General features: G+C 41.3%; 1 protein-coding gene across 1 annotated transcript in view; it reads left to right on the forward strand.

Annotated features, from left to right (window-relative positions):
* pcdh1a (protocadherin 1a) overlaps positions 1-17,385 on the forward strand; it is an 81,449-nt gene that overhangs the window by 50,849 nt on the left and 13,215 nt on the right. The window contains exon 4 of the mRNA XM_068716403.1: positions 11,752-11,971. Within this exon, the coding sequence (XP_068572504.1) occupies positions 11,752-11,971 (220 nt within the window). The remainder of the gene's footprint in view (positions 1-11,751; positions 11,972-17,385) is intronic.

Here is a 17,385-nt window from a genome sequence, read left to right on the forward strand (position 1 = left end):
CAACCTAATTGACAATCTGCAATCTGCTCTGGGTACGTGATTGAAGAAGTACTAGAATATTTCAGTTGGTACATGACGTAAACCTTGTTCAATTGAGCTTCAAACTCTTTGCTGACATGAGTACACTGACAAAGAGTATACTGGCCCACAGACAGCCATTAAGGTGTGGTGACTGTGCAACTTCTGCTCTGGGCTTCAAAACTGTAAATATCGATCGCTTTCACAGAACTTGAAGCAACTGCTTGCAGGCTAAAACAATGGAAAATGTTTTGTAAACTGCAAATATCAGCCACAATCCTTGTCGGGCAATGCTGTGGATGAATACGAGAAAAAACAGACGTTCAGGTAGAACATTCTATTTAATTCAGCAGCATGCGACCAATCAGTCCAAATGAGTGCGTTTGTTTGACCTCTTCTTTACCACCAGAATGTGGGGAGTCAGTCTATTGACTTTAATCCTTCTTTCTGTTTAAGTTTTGCCTTTAAATTCTGCTTGCCTTTAATTTAGTTTTGTTTAGTGTTGCAGCTGTTGGAGATTGAATTGGAAACTTGCCCCAGGGACATTATTTAGACAGAAAATGTAGTTGCAATTGACCATTGGAGGGCTCAGAACCCATACAGGCCAAACACAGACAGATATCGCAATTTGCAAAGCTGCCAAAGCGTCTGCTCAGCAGCATTATGGAGCATGACCAGATGTGATCTGACAAACTATCGGGCCAATTCCAGACATTTATGTAAAACTTGATTTATCTCGCTTTTGGCACACAAAATCAGAGACTTCAAACTTCAAGCCCAGATGCTGGCTCAAGTTAGCAGTATTAGATCATTTAGTTTGACCAAAATATTATTTTTTTTAACCTGCAGTGCAGTGATAGGGGCCAGATTAGGATAAATTACATAATCGCGGTAATAGTGGTGTGCTATCATAACCAATTAAATCAGCTCCTTTTTACTCCCGTTAAAAACAGTGAACTCAACACCATTGCAGCAGTGACTGTTTGTCACCGGAGGAGCTTCTGATGTTTGTGCTTCAGAGGTACAAAGTCACACGGTGCAAATATATCCCACCTAAAATATCCTGCTGAGGTCAGGCGGTGTCATGTTTTAAGTTGAAAACCCCATTTCTGGAAGTATTAAAATCACTGTCACCATGTTGTTCATGTGTCATGATGTGAATCCATAGTTATGGTGGGAGACATCGCTTCTCACAACCGCATGACAACTTCTGCTATCTTTTCAATTGTGCAGGCAGTTTGCAGATTGTTATGTGATCATGAGGGTAATATCTCATACATTATAGTGTGTATGTATATAAAATGGAAAGAGGCAAACATAGCATTCATAAAGGAGACTGTTGCCTGTAACCTTCTACACAGAACCACAGCCCAGCTCTCACCATTACACGGACAAAGACAAGTCTGTCTGCGGGAAATAGTACAAGGTTCTAATCATCTGTCTACTTCCTCGAGTCTTTCCTGCTTCTCTCTTCCCCTGCATCGTGCTGGCTCGACTCCAAGGTACAATATAGTCACTCTGATTCACAACAGTTCTCCTCTAAATGCAACTGTTGTTACGGTCGCTGGAAATTAGGCTGCAAATATACTTTGGCCTCCAAGGGAGTGCTAATGTCGAGGTCTAAGGAGCAACTAAAATTAACTGAGTTTTATAGAGCTTAATCACTCAAAGAGCAGGCTGATGAAACTTTAAATCTGAATGAGTCGACCTGAATGTGAACCCTTTACATTGGGGAAATAAAGCAATACACGTCGCTAATGCAGTGCTTTATACGGTATAGCAGATAACTGTAAATTTGAGGTCACAATCCCACAATTTATCAATCAGATAATTGTGAAAAATAAATGCCAATGGATTATTTAAAGCCTGATGGGGAATGGAGGAACATGGTCAAATTTAACAGCCATTCAGTGTTTAAAACCCAGAGTTGATATTATAAAACTTTGTGGAGCATTATTAGAACTCTGTTACATTCAATGGTCAAAAGGTCGGACTCTTAAAAGTGGAAAAATCTTCTTCAGTCTTTTCAGACTAACCACCAATTAAGTTCCGCCTCTGTCAAATGAATCTTATTATTTTTGTGGAGTTTTGCTCCCCTACTGTTTTTACTTATTGAGCTGGCCGTCTTCGTGACATCTTAGTATTTGATCAAATCTTTTCTAACTTTACCATCTTTTCTTCTTTCCTTATTGCTTTCCATTATGGCAGAGAATAGCTGCTGTAGTTCCTTTCTGTCTTTACAGAATTTTCCTCTGACTCCCTTTTCTTCTTTTTCTCTCTATATTGTGTCCTCCATTCCTCCAACGTACTTCTTGCTTCTGTTAGGAGCGTTCTTTACTTACCACAGTGTCTATAGTAGCACATCTTTCGCGAACCCCCACATTTATTTTGACTATATGAGCTCACATTAACATATATAGTCCTCACAGTTTAAGACAGTGAGAGTGTCAGTAGAAAGACATCACCATCTAACCCCTAAACCAATTTTAATCCTGTGCCCTTCCCAATTAAGTTCTACCACTGATCCTTTCTCTGGCTTCTCCCTCCCCCTCCAAATCTCTCATGACACCAAAGAATATTTCATTAGTGTTCCCCCATTCCATCATCTTCTCGCATTATGGCAGAAAAAAAATACCAATTAATCAAAATATATTGCGTATTGTTAATCAACTCTGGCTCACTATATTAATTTAACAACATTAAAACTGCACCCACACAGACCTAAAGAAATGACTGTTCAGTGATGGATCAATTGTAATTTGACTGCAGAGTACACAAATGATTACGTGATGATTAGATGAGTAAACGCGTTGCTGAAATAATATTGCTATACTTAGAATGGCAGATATTTTATTTATATTCTTAATCCACACATTATGTCAGCGAACTGTAGCTTAGAAACAGCAGTCAAGACTCCATTATGTTTATGTGGTCTAGGGTTTTGTGGTTATGTTCGTGTACACAAGTGCATTCACTAACTGATGCCATTAAACAAAGTACAGAACATCTGCACATAGTCTGTGCAAACAGAGGGGACGAGAGTTCAACAATTTGTGCTGCACAGACACAACTCTCACATACTCAAACTCCTCTGTTGGAATAAAAGATGTCATGGCATTCCCCAAAATTACCAAATGGATGAAGGCAGTGGTAACACTTTGGTTCACACCCAAAGAACCCATCTTTCACAATAACCACATTTTCCAAGGAGCGCTGCACAGTGAGAGGAAGATTACTTTTTGGACTTTGATTTGTTTTTGACATTGTGTGTTAGGAGCATTTTTCCGCTCTCATCATGAGTAATTTAGTTCAAACCGGGTCAGTGAGGGTGGGAGGTTCGTGTGTGGTAGCCGTGGCAGTGGGACAGCCAGGGTTATTGCCGGATGATGCCCCGCAGCCGACAGCAGCGAACCGACCAGAATCCGTTTCATACACTGACTTGAAATGTGTCCTGTAGTGAGAGGGGGTCCTGTAATGGGGAAAAAAGAGAGACATCCATAGCTCATTGTGGGACAGAGGGGCTGACGGAGAGCTTTTTGTCGAAGGGTGATGCATTCACACCAGCACACCCACGTCCTGTCATATGGAATGGCGTGAACAGTCAGATTTGTCATTAGATGTGGCAGCTATATTCACACATGGAGGGTCTTGCTGCAGTAATACTTGGTTTTACTGTGACAACATTATGGTATTTCAAGGCCAGTGCTCCCATTGAAATGAAATCCTCTGTGTAAGCAAAAAAAAGAGGAAAAACTCCAGAATAGGCGGCGGCACGGACAGTGAAGAATGCGAATTCAGCCTTGCCTATCAAGACCATTAAGGTCTATCTGATTGTTTTTTAATGCATTCACTCCGGCCTTTTTTTCTCTCCATTTACAGTCCTCGAACAAAGGGACTTCTGGTCTTTATCCACCCCTCAACCCCCACCCCTCCCCTGTCTGATCACTTCATCCTCCACCCAAACCCATGCTGACTCCTCTGCGCTCTTTCCCCCTCCCCGCCTCTCGCTTATGTTCCTCCCTCCCCCTCTCCAGCGTGTCCCCTAGTTTTCTGGTAGCTGTGTCTCTTTGATAATCCAAGACTCTTTGAAGACTCCAATTCCACGCTGCTTGCCTTGGAGCTATTGCACCTACAAAAACAACTGTGTGTGTGTGTGTGTGTGTGTGTGTGTGTGTGTGTGTGTGTGTGTGTGTGTGTGTGTGTGTGTGTGTGTGCCGTTAGAGAAAGAGGGAGAGAAGAGAGAGCAGTAGATGGGATGAGAATGGAGGACATAATGGTGGAATGGAAAATAAAAACAGTTCCATATGCATTTCCTTTGCAACGGCTTCAGTCTTTATGGTTTTATGCTCGCTGCATACACTGAGAGGTGCACTTCTTCATTGTCATATTTGTTGGTGCAGCTCATTTTTTTTCTCTGCCTTCAGAGGCAGCAGCTCATTGATTCCTGCATACACACCCAAAATGCCAGAGCCAGGATGTACTCACAGATTGTAACTAAATGGAAAATCCACGTCCCACACTTCCCCAACTCTCACAGGCTATCAAAGAGTTTACAAGCACATTTTGTATCTAGTTCTACAGTTAGAATAACAGAACATGTTTATGCTATAGGTGTACTATACACTAGTCTACCAGCAGGAACACCTCTTCACAAAAAGCTGTTTGTCCTGTTGGATCTCAACTTTCTTTCTTCGTTTTTCTGTCAGACGCTGCAGTGAGGTAAAGGAAATGAGTTGGCTGTACTTAAAATGGCACAGTAATCAAAATTAATCACTACTAAAAAAATTGTCTCCTCTCCATATCCCCTCCACATTTTATTGCTGTCTCCTCCTCCTACCTCTGCGACTCTGTCTCTATTTCTCCATTGTTTCAGTCTCAATCTTTAGTCGCTCTTCTTCCATCTCTGTCTCCAGCCCTACCTTTTTGTCTCTGTCATTCCGCCTCTCTTTGGCAGAGCAGCTTGCCATTGGGATTTAGACGAAATTGAATTGAATTATGAAGGAATTTCTCTGCAGTACGATTGGCATCATTTCCTCCACACAACAGAACATCATTCTCATATCTCTCAATGTGGGGGAATGAAAATAGGCCGTGCACCATTCTTTCTCTCATCCTTTTAAATTGAATTTTTCATATCACAGGGGCACTGAGACATCAGCCGTTTCCTTTAACATGGGCAGAAAACCCATTTCATAATATCTGAGAGACACATAGCTGTGATTCAATAGGAAAAGTCTGGCTTCCAGCTCCAGTACACATGCGATATACCTCAGGATTGATAAACAGGGCCACATACTGTAGGTTTCCTGCAGCTTGAAAAGTTGAGGGTATTCCAGTAGAGTAGAGTATACCATTGGCTTCACAATCGGTTAAAAGCACCCTATTGTGAACTAAATGAAATGCAGCTCCTGCTCATAACCTTACAGATTCCTCTTCTTCCATCTGTTTCTGTATGAAATATACAGACATCCTATAACCTCTGAAGTTTTACCAGTTTGCTTTTATTACAAGGAAAAGATACTGCACATACTGTAAGTGTCTTTGCATAGCGATGATTTTGTTTAGCTGGTTATTATCCCCATTCATGTGCCTTCTTCAAAGGTACGCAGCTCGGGCGCTTGTTGTACTTTGCTCCTCCAACTGCAATTTCTGAATATTCAGCATGTTTCACTGGTCACAGTGACACCGTTTAAACAACACCTCTGTGTAATAAAAATTTGAATGAAAACATTTGGCGACAAACTAACTGTGACAAATATGTAGGTACCCATTGGACACTGAAAGTAAAATGGTATTTAATTTAAATACAGTGTTGGGGTACTTGCTGGTTTCAGCTTTTGGATTTTCTCTTCATTGCAATGAAATATAGAGGGACACATTAAGAATACTGCAATTAGCACTATTTTTGTTTTCCTACTCTACACTAATCTAGTGCATGTTTGTATTTGTCTCTGAAATTTAATGGATAACTGGATTGATTGAAACATTTATTTTTTAATGATTAATTCATAAGAAATGATGCAATAGATTGACTTTGATCCTGCAAGCAGACAAAGTAGCATAAATGGAGATTTGATGAAAGTGTTATGGAGTATCAACCACTTTGGCTTAAAATTCAGAGGTTAATGCCTCAAAGATTAAATGCTACCTCAAGCTTTGATTCTCAGGTTAGATATTAAAGGATGTACTATTATTTAAATTCACATCAAATGGAGGTACTTTTTCAGAACAATCACCAGAGTACTATTCTACTATAATAATAATAATAATATCATCTTTTGAGTTATTTTTATATATATTAAATGTGCCTTGGTAGTATGTTGATATTCTGTTACATCCCGCTGCCACTGCACTATATGGATTGTCTGGTCCCACCATATGTACCAACCATTAAGCCGCCACTTGCTGTGAAATGCAGTACGCCGGGGAATCATCTCTACAAGGTAGTTAAAGTACAGACAATGCAGTCACCAGCTTGATCACCAAATGTTCACATACAGATCAGTCAATACATGAATGCAAAACTTGCAAGCATGAGACAGAGTTTCAAACACTAAATCTAACTCACCTGCGACTCTGCTGGAAGCCTGCTCAAAATGTTGCAGAGGCGATGGAAAAGCTTTTTCTTTCCCCATCTGCATAAGTACCAGCAGCCCTGTGCACTAGCAATCAGCAAGACTTGGCTGGATGTCAAGGCGCCTGACGGCAGAGCGGTGTCAGGTAGCTCCAGGGCTTTCACAGTGGACCGGGAACTTGGTGCTATGTGAGAGCACAACAGCACTGGGGTCTGCCGTCCCATCAGGGGTTCAGTGGTGCAAATAAGCAATGGCAATATTGATGCTCCACAGTCACCAGCATCCTATCCTTGTTGCTCAGGCTCAGCCATTTGCCCCAGGAATCCCTTTTTATTCCTTCATTGAAGCTGCAGGCAAATGCATTACTTTTTTTATTTCAAATCCAATCTTTAGGACAGACTGTCCAGACTGTTATTTGCAAGTGATTAGATATAACCATTAACAATAACCCATCTGCGTCAGTTGTTGTGGAAACGACATAGGCGTGAGCACATTCACAAACTGGTGCTGCATTTTTTTCGAATATAGACACTAAACAGCAAGCCGCAGGCCGGGTGAATAATGGAGATGCATCCTCTCAGTCTTCACACCATAGCAATATCTAGTCTCCGTGCAGAAGTCCTCCATCACACCAGACAACATTAGTGACAGAGGTGGTTGATATATATGGGGTTTTTTGCAGCGGTCGCAGCCAGCTAACAGGGCTGAGGGCTTTTCTGGACGTGACGTCACTGTTACTGTATGTGTGAAATTGCAGGTGGTTGTAAAGGGCAATTTCTAAATCGGAGATCCAACCACCCACAAATGTGGTTTGAATCTGATTTGGTAAGTCAAATATTTATTTTGATGTCTCAGCCAAAACTCTGATACGGGTTCTCAATTTCCACATAACCCAAAATTCCTCAAGCCTCAAGCTCACGAATGAACACAGATCATCACTTACAGTCTTCAAGCTTAGTCACAGTCTGCTGTGGTATTCCCTTGTTTTAATATGTGATATATGGTCACCAGCGGATGCAGTTCAGAAGTTGTAAAATTCACCAATAACTAAAGTGTGGGCTTTATAATTCATGTGTGTGTGCCCATATATACAATTGGCTTGTACAAATCCATTGGAGGATGAGAGGGAGAGAAGGTGCAGTGCTTATGAAGTCAAATGTCTTTTCTTCTAGTGTTTTTCGTACTGCACCAATACTTCTTCAGTTAATTAACAATGAGTACCCTCAGCTTACATAACAACGGCAAACACAAGCACATCAAAAGGCTTGATTTACCTTTTCTCCTTGCTGCTCCTAAGAGTGCCTAAAGGATGTATATTTTCTGTGACAAGGCTTTTTAATATGACATGTTGTCGCCTGAAAATACAGAGAAGCACCCAGTTGGATGGCAATGTTTAGGCCATTACATGTTGCATTGTCCACATAAAGAAGGACGAATCAATCACAATTAACACTTCTGTCTATATGTAAATGTATACACCACCTTTGAAAATAAAGATACAAAGTGCTTTAAATGGTTGAAACTGGAATAAAAAACAATACAATAAATAAAAATGACAAGGCAATTTGTAAAAGATAAGGTTTGAGAAGTAATTAAAAATTGAGCCAAACATTTTCAAGGTGTTTGTGTGCAAACTGGTCATGAATGTGATTCATACGTGATACGTCATTCCAAGTCGACTAGCTTTTAAAATACCACTGTTGTGTAACCGTGAGGTTGCAGTCAGGAAATAAAGTCGTTCAGTTTAGGAAAACAGTGCTCTCCTCTGTCATGTGCATTATGTCCAAGATGGCAAAGCAACACGATCGCAGCTCTAAGGTGATGGGGTAGATGATGTGTAGATAATTGTAAGATCTATGGCTCTGAATGGCTTTAGTCAAGGAGGCGGACATACAGCAGCTGCCGTTCTCGTTGTTACTCGTTATATGTAGTTGGAGACAACTGATTTGCCATTGTACAAAGGGGAATTGATGCAATTTATATAAAAAAAACTGTGTACGTGATCACTTTTCATTTTACACTTGACCGTGAAACACTGTACCTCGTCGTATCATTCATACAGTGATGAGTTAGAGAAATAATGATATTGTTGTCTAACTGGCAGCTTCTCTCTCTGTCTTTTTGGCATATCAGCAGTGGAAATATTCAACTGTATCCATATGTGGCTTGGAATTATTTTGAGGCAATAGGTTGTAAATAATATTTCTAGCCAGCTGACAGAAAAAAGTGTCTCCAAAGGGCTAAAGGAGCTCTAGGTAGGGAGTGGATGATTGCTGTTTATTGCTACTTTGAAATGTGTCCTGGTAGCCTTGTAAAGACAGAATCTTGCTGTATCTTTCCATCTGCGTTGGGATTGTAATATAAGGCATATAAATGAGGCCATTTTAGCCCAATCTAAATGGGGCTATGAATTCAGATGTCATCGTAAATGTCCCCTCTTTCATTCTCAGCCCCATAGCTTCTTACTCCTACCACAATGCCCAAACAATCTCCATCTCCCGCCTCCAGTCTCCCAGAATCTAATCCTTCTGCTTGTCCCCTCCAGCCAAAGCGCCGTTCGTGTCTGCCTGACCAACTCCCCACTCCTGCTCAGCCTCCCCTTCCATGCTTCCGTCTTGCCGCATCCCTGCAGCCCCCAAGGCTTGGCAAAGGATTTGTGCTCTGACTAAAAGGAGAATCTATTTCCCCATCTCTGCAGCCTTAGCTAGTTATCATACCCAGGAAACATGCTGACTCTCTGGAGTGATGCCTTGAGGAGAAGTTTAAGCAAGAATCCATATTTAAACAACTAAATACCCCCTAACACTGAAATAGCCGTGGAGCCTCAGCGACCTCCAATCATATTTTAAGAATGCAGCGTTGAATTATATCATGGCGGTGACCCAGCTATATGAGTCAATAGCAACTTTATAGAAGTAACACAGAAACAATAGCAGACTAGCTCACTATTGTCTGGTGTAATGGATGAGTTCCCGAACCAAACCTTTTAAATATGGTCTACTTTCACACTTTGTACTGTTGTATTGTAAGAATTTGAATAATATGAATCAATGTTATATACATTCTTTGTGAGAAACGATAAACAGTGTGTTCTTATTTACTCACTTTGTGTAGATTCACCAATCAAAGAGCATATTTAATAGAGAGAAAACAAGTGTGATGTTTTCATCCACCAAAACCTCTCATTGCCCTCTTTTTTCATTTGTGCACCAAGCATACAAATTACTATTACAAACAAAGACATTGAAAAGTCCTGTTGTTCATATATTGTTGTTTCCATTAAATACTAGCAATAACAGAGAAGCCCATGTCAGATTTCTTACAGCATAGCATGTATGATTTATTGATGTAGCGATGTAGTAGCACTGCTGGGAGTAAAAAAAAAAAAAACATTCACCCAGATCTCAAACAATCATTATATAGATGAAAGACCAAGAGATGCATCTGTGAGGGGAATGTGACTGCATGGCTGAGATGATGGGGAGATGAGGAGCTTTCTGGAAACATTTTGAAGCCCACTAACGGTATTAAGAACACAGTGTTGATAGCACTTACCTGAGCCCTAAAAGCATTTCTCAATATCTGGTGTGTGTGTGTGTGTACTAAAAGGCTGATGGTTCCAATGATTTCCAGCATGGATTTGTTTGCCAGAAAGGTGGTCGAATGGTAGAAAGCACAGACCTGTGGTATTGATCTGGAGCAGAGGCAGCCCCGTTCTGCTGTATCAGTGCTTTCCTGACTTTTACGAGAGGTGCTCGTTTGCGGGGGGTGGGGGGAGGACGCGCTTGCATGTGCACCGCTAGGAGTCATCTTTCTGTTTTGGATCGGTGGCAAGTAGCCATTAGTAAACTGATCTTTGGAAGAGGAAATTTAATGGTCTCCTAACTGTATTTACAAGCCATTCAATTTGATAAAGGGTGTGATGTTGAATGATTTATTATTTGCCGCTCTGCTCCTCTTCAAGCTATCAAATTCAGGATTTCATCCGTATTTTTATTCCTTCATTTACTCTTTCACTCTTTTATAATATCTCATCAATATAACAGCGAATGCAGATCTAATGATATATCGCAACGCTGGTATAATAGTGTCACAATCTGTATTTCCAAAGCTCTGTTTTTGGTCTTTTTGTTAGCCTTGTTTAGATCTTCTTGGGATTCCTTTTTTTTTAGTTAAACTGCAGAGATATTGTCTAGCTTTCTACACGTTTAAACATCAATATTAAAATATGGAGATAGGAAGTAACTCACTGGGGCTATTGATTAGTGTACCCACCATTGTCATCAGAATTCATTTTGCAGTGGAAGATCTAGAAAAATTTAACTTTTGTCAGACTAATAATGATAATAACAAGCAATGCTAATTATTAAATCTCTGTGACACCCTATGACAGTTTTCTTCATAATATATATACTATTTTTTGTGTCTGATTTTATAAATGGTTGACAATAATACACGTCATTTGTACATCGTTAATTTTTCTCTGTACTCCATCTCCATTTTGAGCTCTTGTCATGAAAGACAACAAATATAGCAGCACAATTCTTCAAAATCTGTACCTTGAGGTGCTATTTAATTTTCTTAGATGAGGAGTTTTACATCACGTACAGCATTAGCATGCCAGGATTCTTGAAAAAAACTAAACTAAACAAGTTCATCATCGTATTCGTTATTTACAGCATACACATCGATCATACATTGCAAATACAGGACAGTATCATACAGCATATTTAAACACGTGTCCCATATTTAGATATTTAAATGTTGTAGTATAGTATGTGGTATCTCCAAAGTGTATGTATTCTAAATTTATTCTGCTGCTGCTAATTTGCACACTCATTATTAAAGTCCGTAACCTCACTCTGTTCATATATTTCTACCTTATATAATCTGCAGAATAATAACAGTGCAAAAGACTGTTTAATATTTAAGAGTCTTTAATATTTAATACTATTTTTTCGACTTTTGAAGAGTGAACTTTATGAGGCCAGCACAATTCAGACAGCAGTCTTAAATGGTAGAGTTCTGAGCTGTAACTGTTACCATACAACCTGCTGAGTGTCTCCATGGAAGCATCAAACGAGAGGCGGAGTGCAGTTGAAAAAAACTGCTTTCCTTGTGTCGAAGATGTTCATTTGTGGCATCTCTGTTTTTTCAGCTCCCCCATCGGCGAGTAACCTTCTCCACCGCCAACCCCGTGCAGGACCTGCAGGACGCCTCTCAGCACAGCTACTATGACAGCGGCTTGGAGGAATCGGAGACTCCCAGCAGCAAGTCATCGTCTGGTCCTCGCATTGGACCCCTGACCCTGCCTGAGGACCACTACGAGAGGACCACTCCAGATGGCAGCATTGGAGAGACCGAGCACCCTGAAAATGGTACATTGACAATCCCCCTCTGTTCTGTCCTGTTCCCTATGAATATGCATTTAAAGGTAAATTACTCTAATAGGCTCTTTTTGTGTGTGTTTGGTTGTTTTGTTTTTTTTGCGATGGAGACATTTGTGGGAGATTTGTTGTTGTTGCTCTGTGGCCATTTTAGAGTGGAAATGCTGTGGCACCTGTGACGTTGACTTGCTGTGTTTGTCGATGACTGTGTGAAATGTTATTGGTTTTTAAACCTGTGCTTGTGTAGGCGGGTGTGTGGGTATACATAAGTGTGTGTGTGTGTGTGTGTGTGTGTGTGTGTGTGTGTGTGTGTGGGGGGGGGGGGATCAGGGCTTGAGTTAGCAGTGCCTCCATCCTCCTCATCAGCAGGTCCACTGTCAGACATCCTTAATGACCCTCTCTCACAAGTGTGCTAATTAAAAAGCCCAACTAATGGAGCATTTGCCCTCTAAATAAATCTGAACCATGACATCTGTGCAGACAACACTGTGTTTACTCTAAGCATTTCCTTGCCGCAAGCTGGACCCATGCTACACTGCAGCTTACTGTAGGTGTGCAGGAGCCATCATTTCTACTCACAGTAATCAATCCACAGGCTGAACAGCGATGGTCTCAGCATCGGTCTACATAAAAAATACAAAATCATAACCAATGCTGTCACTGATATTCTCTGAACTGTGTATTGTTAAATTAATTTTGCCACCTTAAGCTGCCAAGCATAATCCATTACCTGTCTTGTAACACACTATGATAAGTGATTCACATGGTGTGTTTCCAGTCATTGTAGTATTTGGCATTGCACCGCTCTCTGGATCATAGACTTTTACATGGTGATGGTCTCGGCCTTCTCCTTATATTTGTATTTCATTTTCATTAGCCTGTTGTGGTTTCAAGAGCATGTGTGGTTCTGCTTTTTGTGCACATGGATTTTAAGGCTTAGTAATAAAAGGCTTTTACTGCCCTGTTCAAAACGGGGCATGTATCAGCAAAGACTTGATAGAGCTGTTGATCAGCATTGACAGTCGCTTTGTCACAGTGTCAGGGAAAAAGACACAGATGTACCTTTTGTCAATGGGGCTGTACATCCTGAGAGCGGAGAGAGATTCTGTTTTTTTTTTTTTTTCAGCGAGGAATAGAAACTATTTCGATCTCAAGCACTCCCGGTTGCAAAACGTTGCAGGATCAAAGGCTAAGATGTGTCACCGTCACGCCAAAACAGCAGATGACAAAGTTCTATTATTAGTGTAGGAGTGTAGTTGCGTTGTGATGCATTGCCTCTTTGCTAGACAATCGTGTTGGATCTCATTAGCTAGCTTATTCATCTGTATTGCAAATGTTTATTATTTATTTATTTATTTATGTCAATTAGTGACACCATTATTCAAGGATAGGAGGGGGTGTTGGATGTGCAGGACAGGACAAGTCCCACCCATAGCACGGTTACCTCTGGCTCTACAGAGGTCGGAGATTGCTTAGCATCCCGGTCAATAGATAGAATTAGTCAACCATGTACAGGCTGGCTGTTTACAGCCCATGTGCCAACAGTTGACTATTTCCGTTTGCTCTTTGCATTTTGGATGTGTAATATGTGCATTTTCTATTTTTTCTATTGTTGTAGCTGATTATTGTGTTTCTCCCATCTGCAGAAAAACAGGTTTTGTCAGACAGGGCGTTCTTTGTTGTCAACAGCAGGAGAGCAAGATTGTGAGTGGAGATGGAGCAGTTAAAGAATGAAAAGATGGCACAAGATGGGGGGAGATGTTAGATTGTGGCAGGGAGCGGGGACTACGAGTGTCTGACAAGGAGGCAAAGCCCATAGGATGAGCACATAGGACAGGGAGATGCGAAGATGAACTGCTAACCAAGGATAGACCTAATTAAAATGTGATTCCCACTTCAGGGAGATAACAAAGAGCCCTCATAAAATGAAGGATTAGACAGAAAAATCAAACGAGACGGAGGAATTCCTCCCCAGCTCCACCTGAATGGTGACGTGAAGTCTTTTTTTAAGCGGTTGAGTGACAGTGTGACAGGTTGTACTGCTGCAGAGCTTTGTTCATTGCAGCAGAGATGACTGACAGGCTAAAAATGGGGAGGTGAGCATGATGTGTCACTCCATTTAAGTTGGATAAAACGCAATATATGAACCCAAAGACTGTCAGCCTTTGCATCACTGGGCCCTGGAAATATTAACATGGATGTGTGTTTTGTTGTACAAGTTGAACTTTGACAGTGGTGAATCTACATTGTGAGAGAGTCTCGACGGTCTGCAGTGGAGGATGATGTAGTTCATGATCTATTTTAGATCAGCTTTTAGAAATGATACTGTATTTGCCTTGTATTAGCCTGGGCTTGGCGGGCATTCCAGTGTGTGCATCTCAGTCCATGCAGTTTCCTTTACTCAAGACCAGGCTGCAACCTGCAGTTCTGAAAAGTGAAGCCAATGCAGAAGTGTCTTCAACTTGCGTTCTCTCTTCTAGCCATCAGGGGGCGACTCCTCTGGTTGTATGGAAGTTTATGAGAAAATGACTCCACTTCTCACTTGATTTATTACCTCAGTAAATATTTTGACATGAGTTTATGGTCTCAATCGCTAGTTTAAAATCTTCTTTAATACAACATGATGTTCATTTAGTAAATGATGGTCCATTTAGAGATACATACATGCTAAAGTAGGGTATGCTTTAGGGTGGGACTGACTTGTGATGATGTCAGGTCACTACCAGAGCCATATTCGGCATTTCTACGTCACTCCTCTGCAGTCCAAACATGGTCACTTCCTATCACTGGTTGCATAAAAGCAAGATGGCGACAACCGCAATCCAAGATGGCGATGGCCAAATTGCTTAACTCAAGGCTTCAAAACCACAGTCCACAAACCAATGGATGATGTCACGACGACTTCTTCCACTTCTTATATACAGTCTTATGGCATCAATATCCTTAATATGTCTTAGACACAGCTAAGACATATTAAGGATATTCATGCTAGCGATTGTTTATCAGCAGATAATAGATTAATGTAGTTGATTATATTATATATAATGTTGTTCTATGTCTTTTGAAGATCCTTGCAGACTGAAGTCATATGACCTTGGTTGTATTGGATTGAGTTGAGTGACAGAGAGGAAGGAGAGTGTGTGGTCTGAGGTAGACATCACCATATTCCCTTGTGTTTCTAGGCTTTGGAATTAAGAGAAGACTCAAACTACAGTAATAACATTTCTAATATATGACATGTATGCTGCTTGATCTGCAGCAACTCATTTCTGGAGTTTCTTTTTCCGTATGCCTGAGCAGCTGCTCCCGTTTAGTTTTTTTTCTAATTCTTGTCTTCAGGCTGTGTTGGAGCACACTCCATTTCAGTTTCCCCGTGTGTATTTTTCACTCTTATGTTTGCGCGTGTAACGTGCACATAGCTCAACTGTTGGTTAATCTCGTCAGAAATGTTTATCCATCGGTTGTGTGTGTGCACCTGCACGCATGTATGTATTTGTTTGCATTAGAGGGTGTTGCCTCACACCCTGAATCTCTAAATCACTTTGATTACAGTGCTATTTTACTTTAATAGACTCTCATCATAATCACTGAGCTCTTTAATTCTTTTTAAATTGATTGCTTCAGACATCACGAACACTGCTTATCTTGTGTGCCTGCTCGCTGTCAAGATGTACGATTTGTCCTCCATAGTGAAATCAGAGGAGGACCGAGGACTGGTCTCTGTCTGTCCCATGTGTCCATCCACCGTGTGTCTGGCACTGCTTGTCAGATTCTGATTAGTGGTCAAATCAAAGTGAAGTACCCTGTGTGCCAAATACCCGGTGGCAATCGGGAGGTCCCCCCTACCTTGTTAATGTTTTGCAGTTTGAATAATAAGTATTGCTGGGCATAGTAAGCTTTCTTAAGATATTTTAGTGCAAGTGACAAATATTTTTTTAAAGATGTTTCCTGATACCTGAGCCAGAGTTGACGCTGAACATTTTTAATCTTTTATCCGTGAGTTGACTTTGTCTGATTTTGTTTCACATAGTTTCTCGCGTTGTATATCATAACAAAAAAAACATTGCCAGGTTTCTTTAATTTGCATCAACTCAAGCCATTGAGCGTATTTTGAGCCTCAGCACACACCTGGAGTCACACAACACATAACTGAAGTTATTTAACCTTGGACTGCTGCCCAAGAACCCTGGGCGTTAGTCATCCGGGACCCTCGATGGACCTCTTCTCTCTTCTCGGGACACAAGTTTGACCGGCAATCCCATCATGTCCAATCCAACCTAGACAATAATCACTCTTCCGGGGATCAGTGGTTAGGCATCTTGGCTGTGATATGAGGGTTAGCACCGATAGGACACAGGTGGATTGAAGACCAGCGCATAGACACACACAACAATAACTCAACTGACCACAGATGGAGGAATTTTAATGTGGCCGCTTGCCCAGCATGAGGTCTCCCTGTGTCTTCCTCCGTGCGGACTCACCCATATGGGCTATTGAGAGGGCTGAGATAAAATAGAGTAAATGGCGTTTGCATTATAATGAAGTTCTTTCGTAATGCTGTCTGATTTTCCCACCTCAGATCTCTCCGCCGATGCATGTGGCATCGTATATTTGTTCTTTTTGAACTCCTGTCAGGGATTATCCTCTGCTTTCAGTGCTTGCCATATCAGTATCATACAGGTTTAGCCATCACTGCTTTAACATCATGCGTTTCCTGTGAATATCTGGTGTGGGGCTCGCGTGTGTACAAAGCAAGGGAAACATTTTGATCAAAGAAAAGATGTAGAGGAAGACGATGTGCAGACAGAGAGGCAGATTGTCAGCATGTTGGGGCTTGTTTGTCCTATGAGTGTCAGTTTGGGCCCCTGCCCGGGTGCCAGCAGTGCTGAAGCAGGGGTGTGGGTTTCCTCCGACAGATGTCATTGTGCTTTGTCCCTGCCTGTTGTACTATGGAGTGAAGCAGAGCATTTCAGCTGGGACCAGCACAGTGGCCTATGCCAGCCACTGCTGGAACTACCACCACCCGAGCAAGGACGGGTCATGGGACTGGCAGTTTTGTGGAAGCTTCTTTGGAGAAAAAAAAAAAAGTTCTACAAGTGGTCCCCTGAGGCAAGTTGTCATGAGTAATACGCTTACAATCCCGAGCTCATTCTAGCACACGCATTATGCTCTGCTCACATCAGCAGCCGCTATTTGTTAACCCCCCCCCCCCTCACAATTGTTTGTAATTTTATTTCAGAGCAAATAGGTCACTGGAAGAGCATAACTGGAGCAGAATTAAACTCCATGACACCGTACACAATGGTTAACTACAGCCCTTTAACAAATGACTTTATGGGAGAATGCAGCTGAATGGAACTGATGATGTGTCAACATGTCACAGTTTTGAATGTGTCTAGATTTCC

This window comes from Cebidichthys violaceus, unplaced genomic scaffold (assembly GCF_023349555.1).
Source record: "Cebidichthys violaceus isolate CVI_PGR_0920_01 unplaced genomic scaffold, fCebVio1.0.p SCAF_20, whole genome shotgun sequence".
NCBI lineage: Eukaryota > Metazoa > Chordata > Actinopteri > Perciformes > Stichaeidae > Cebidichthys > Cebidichthys violaceus.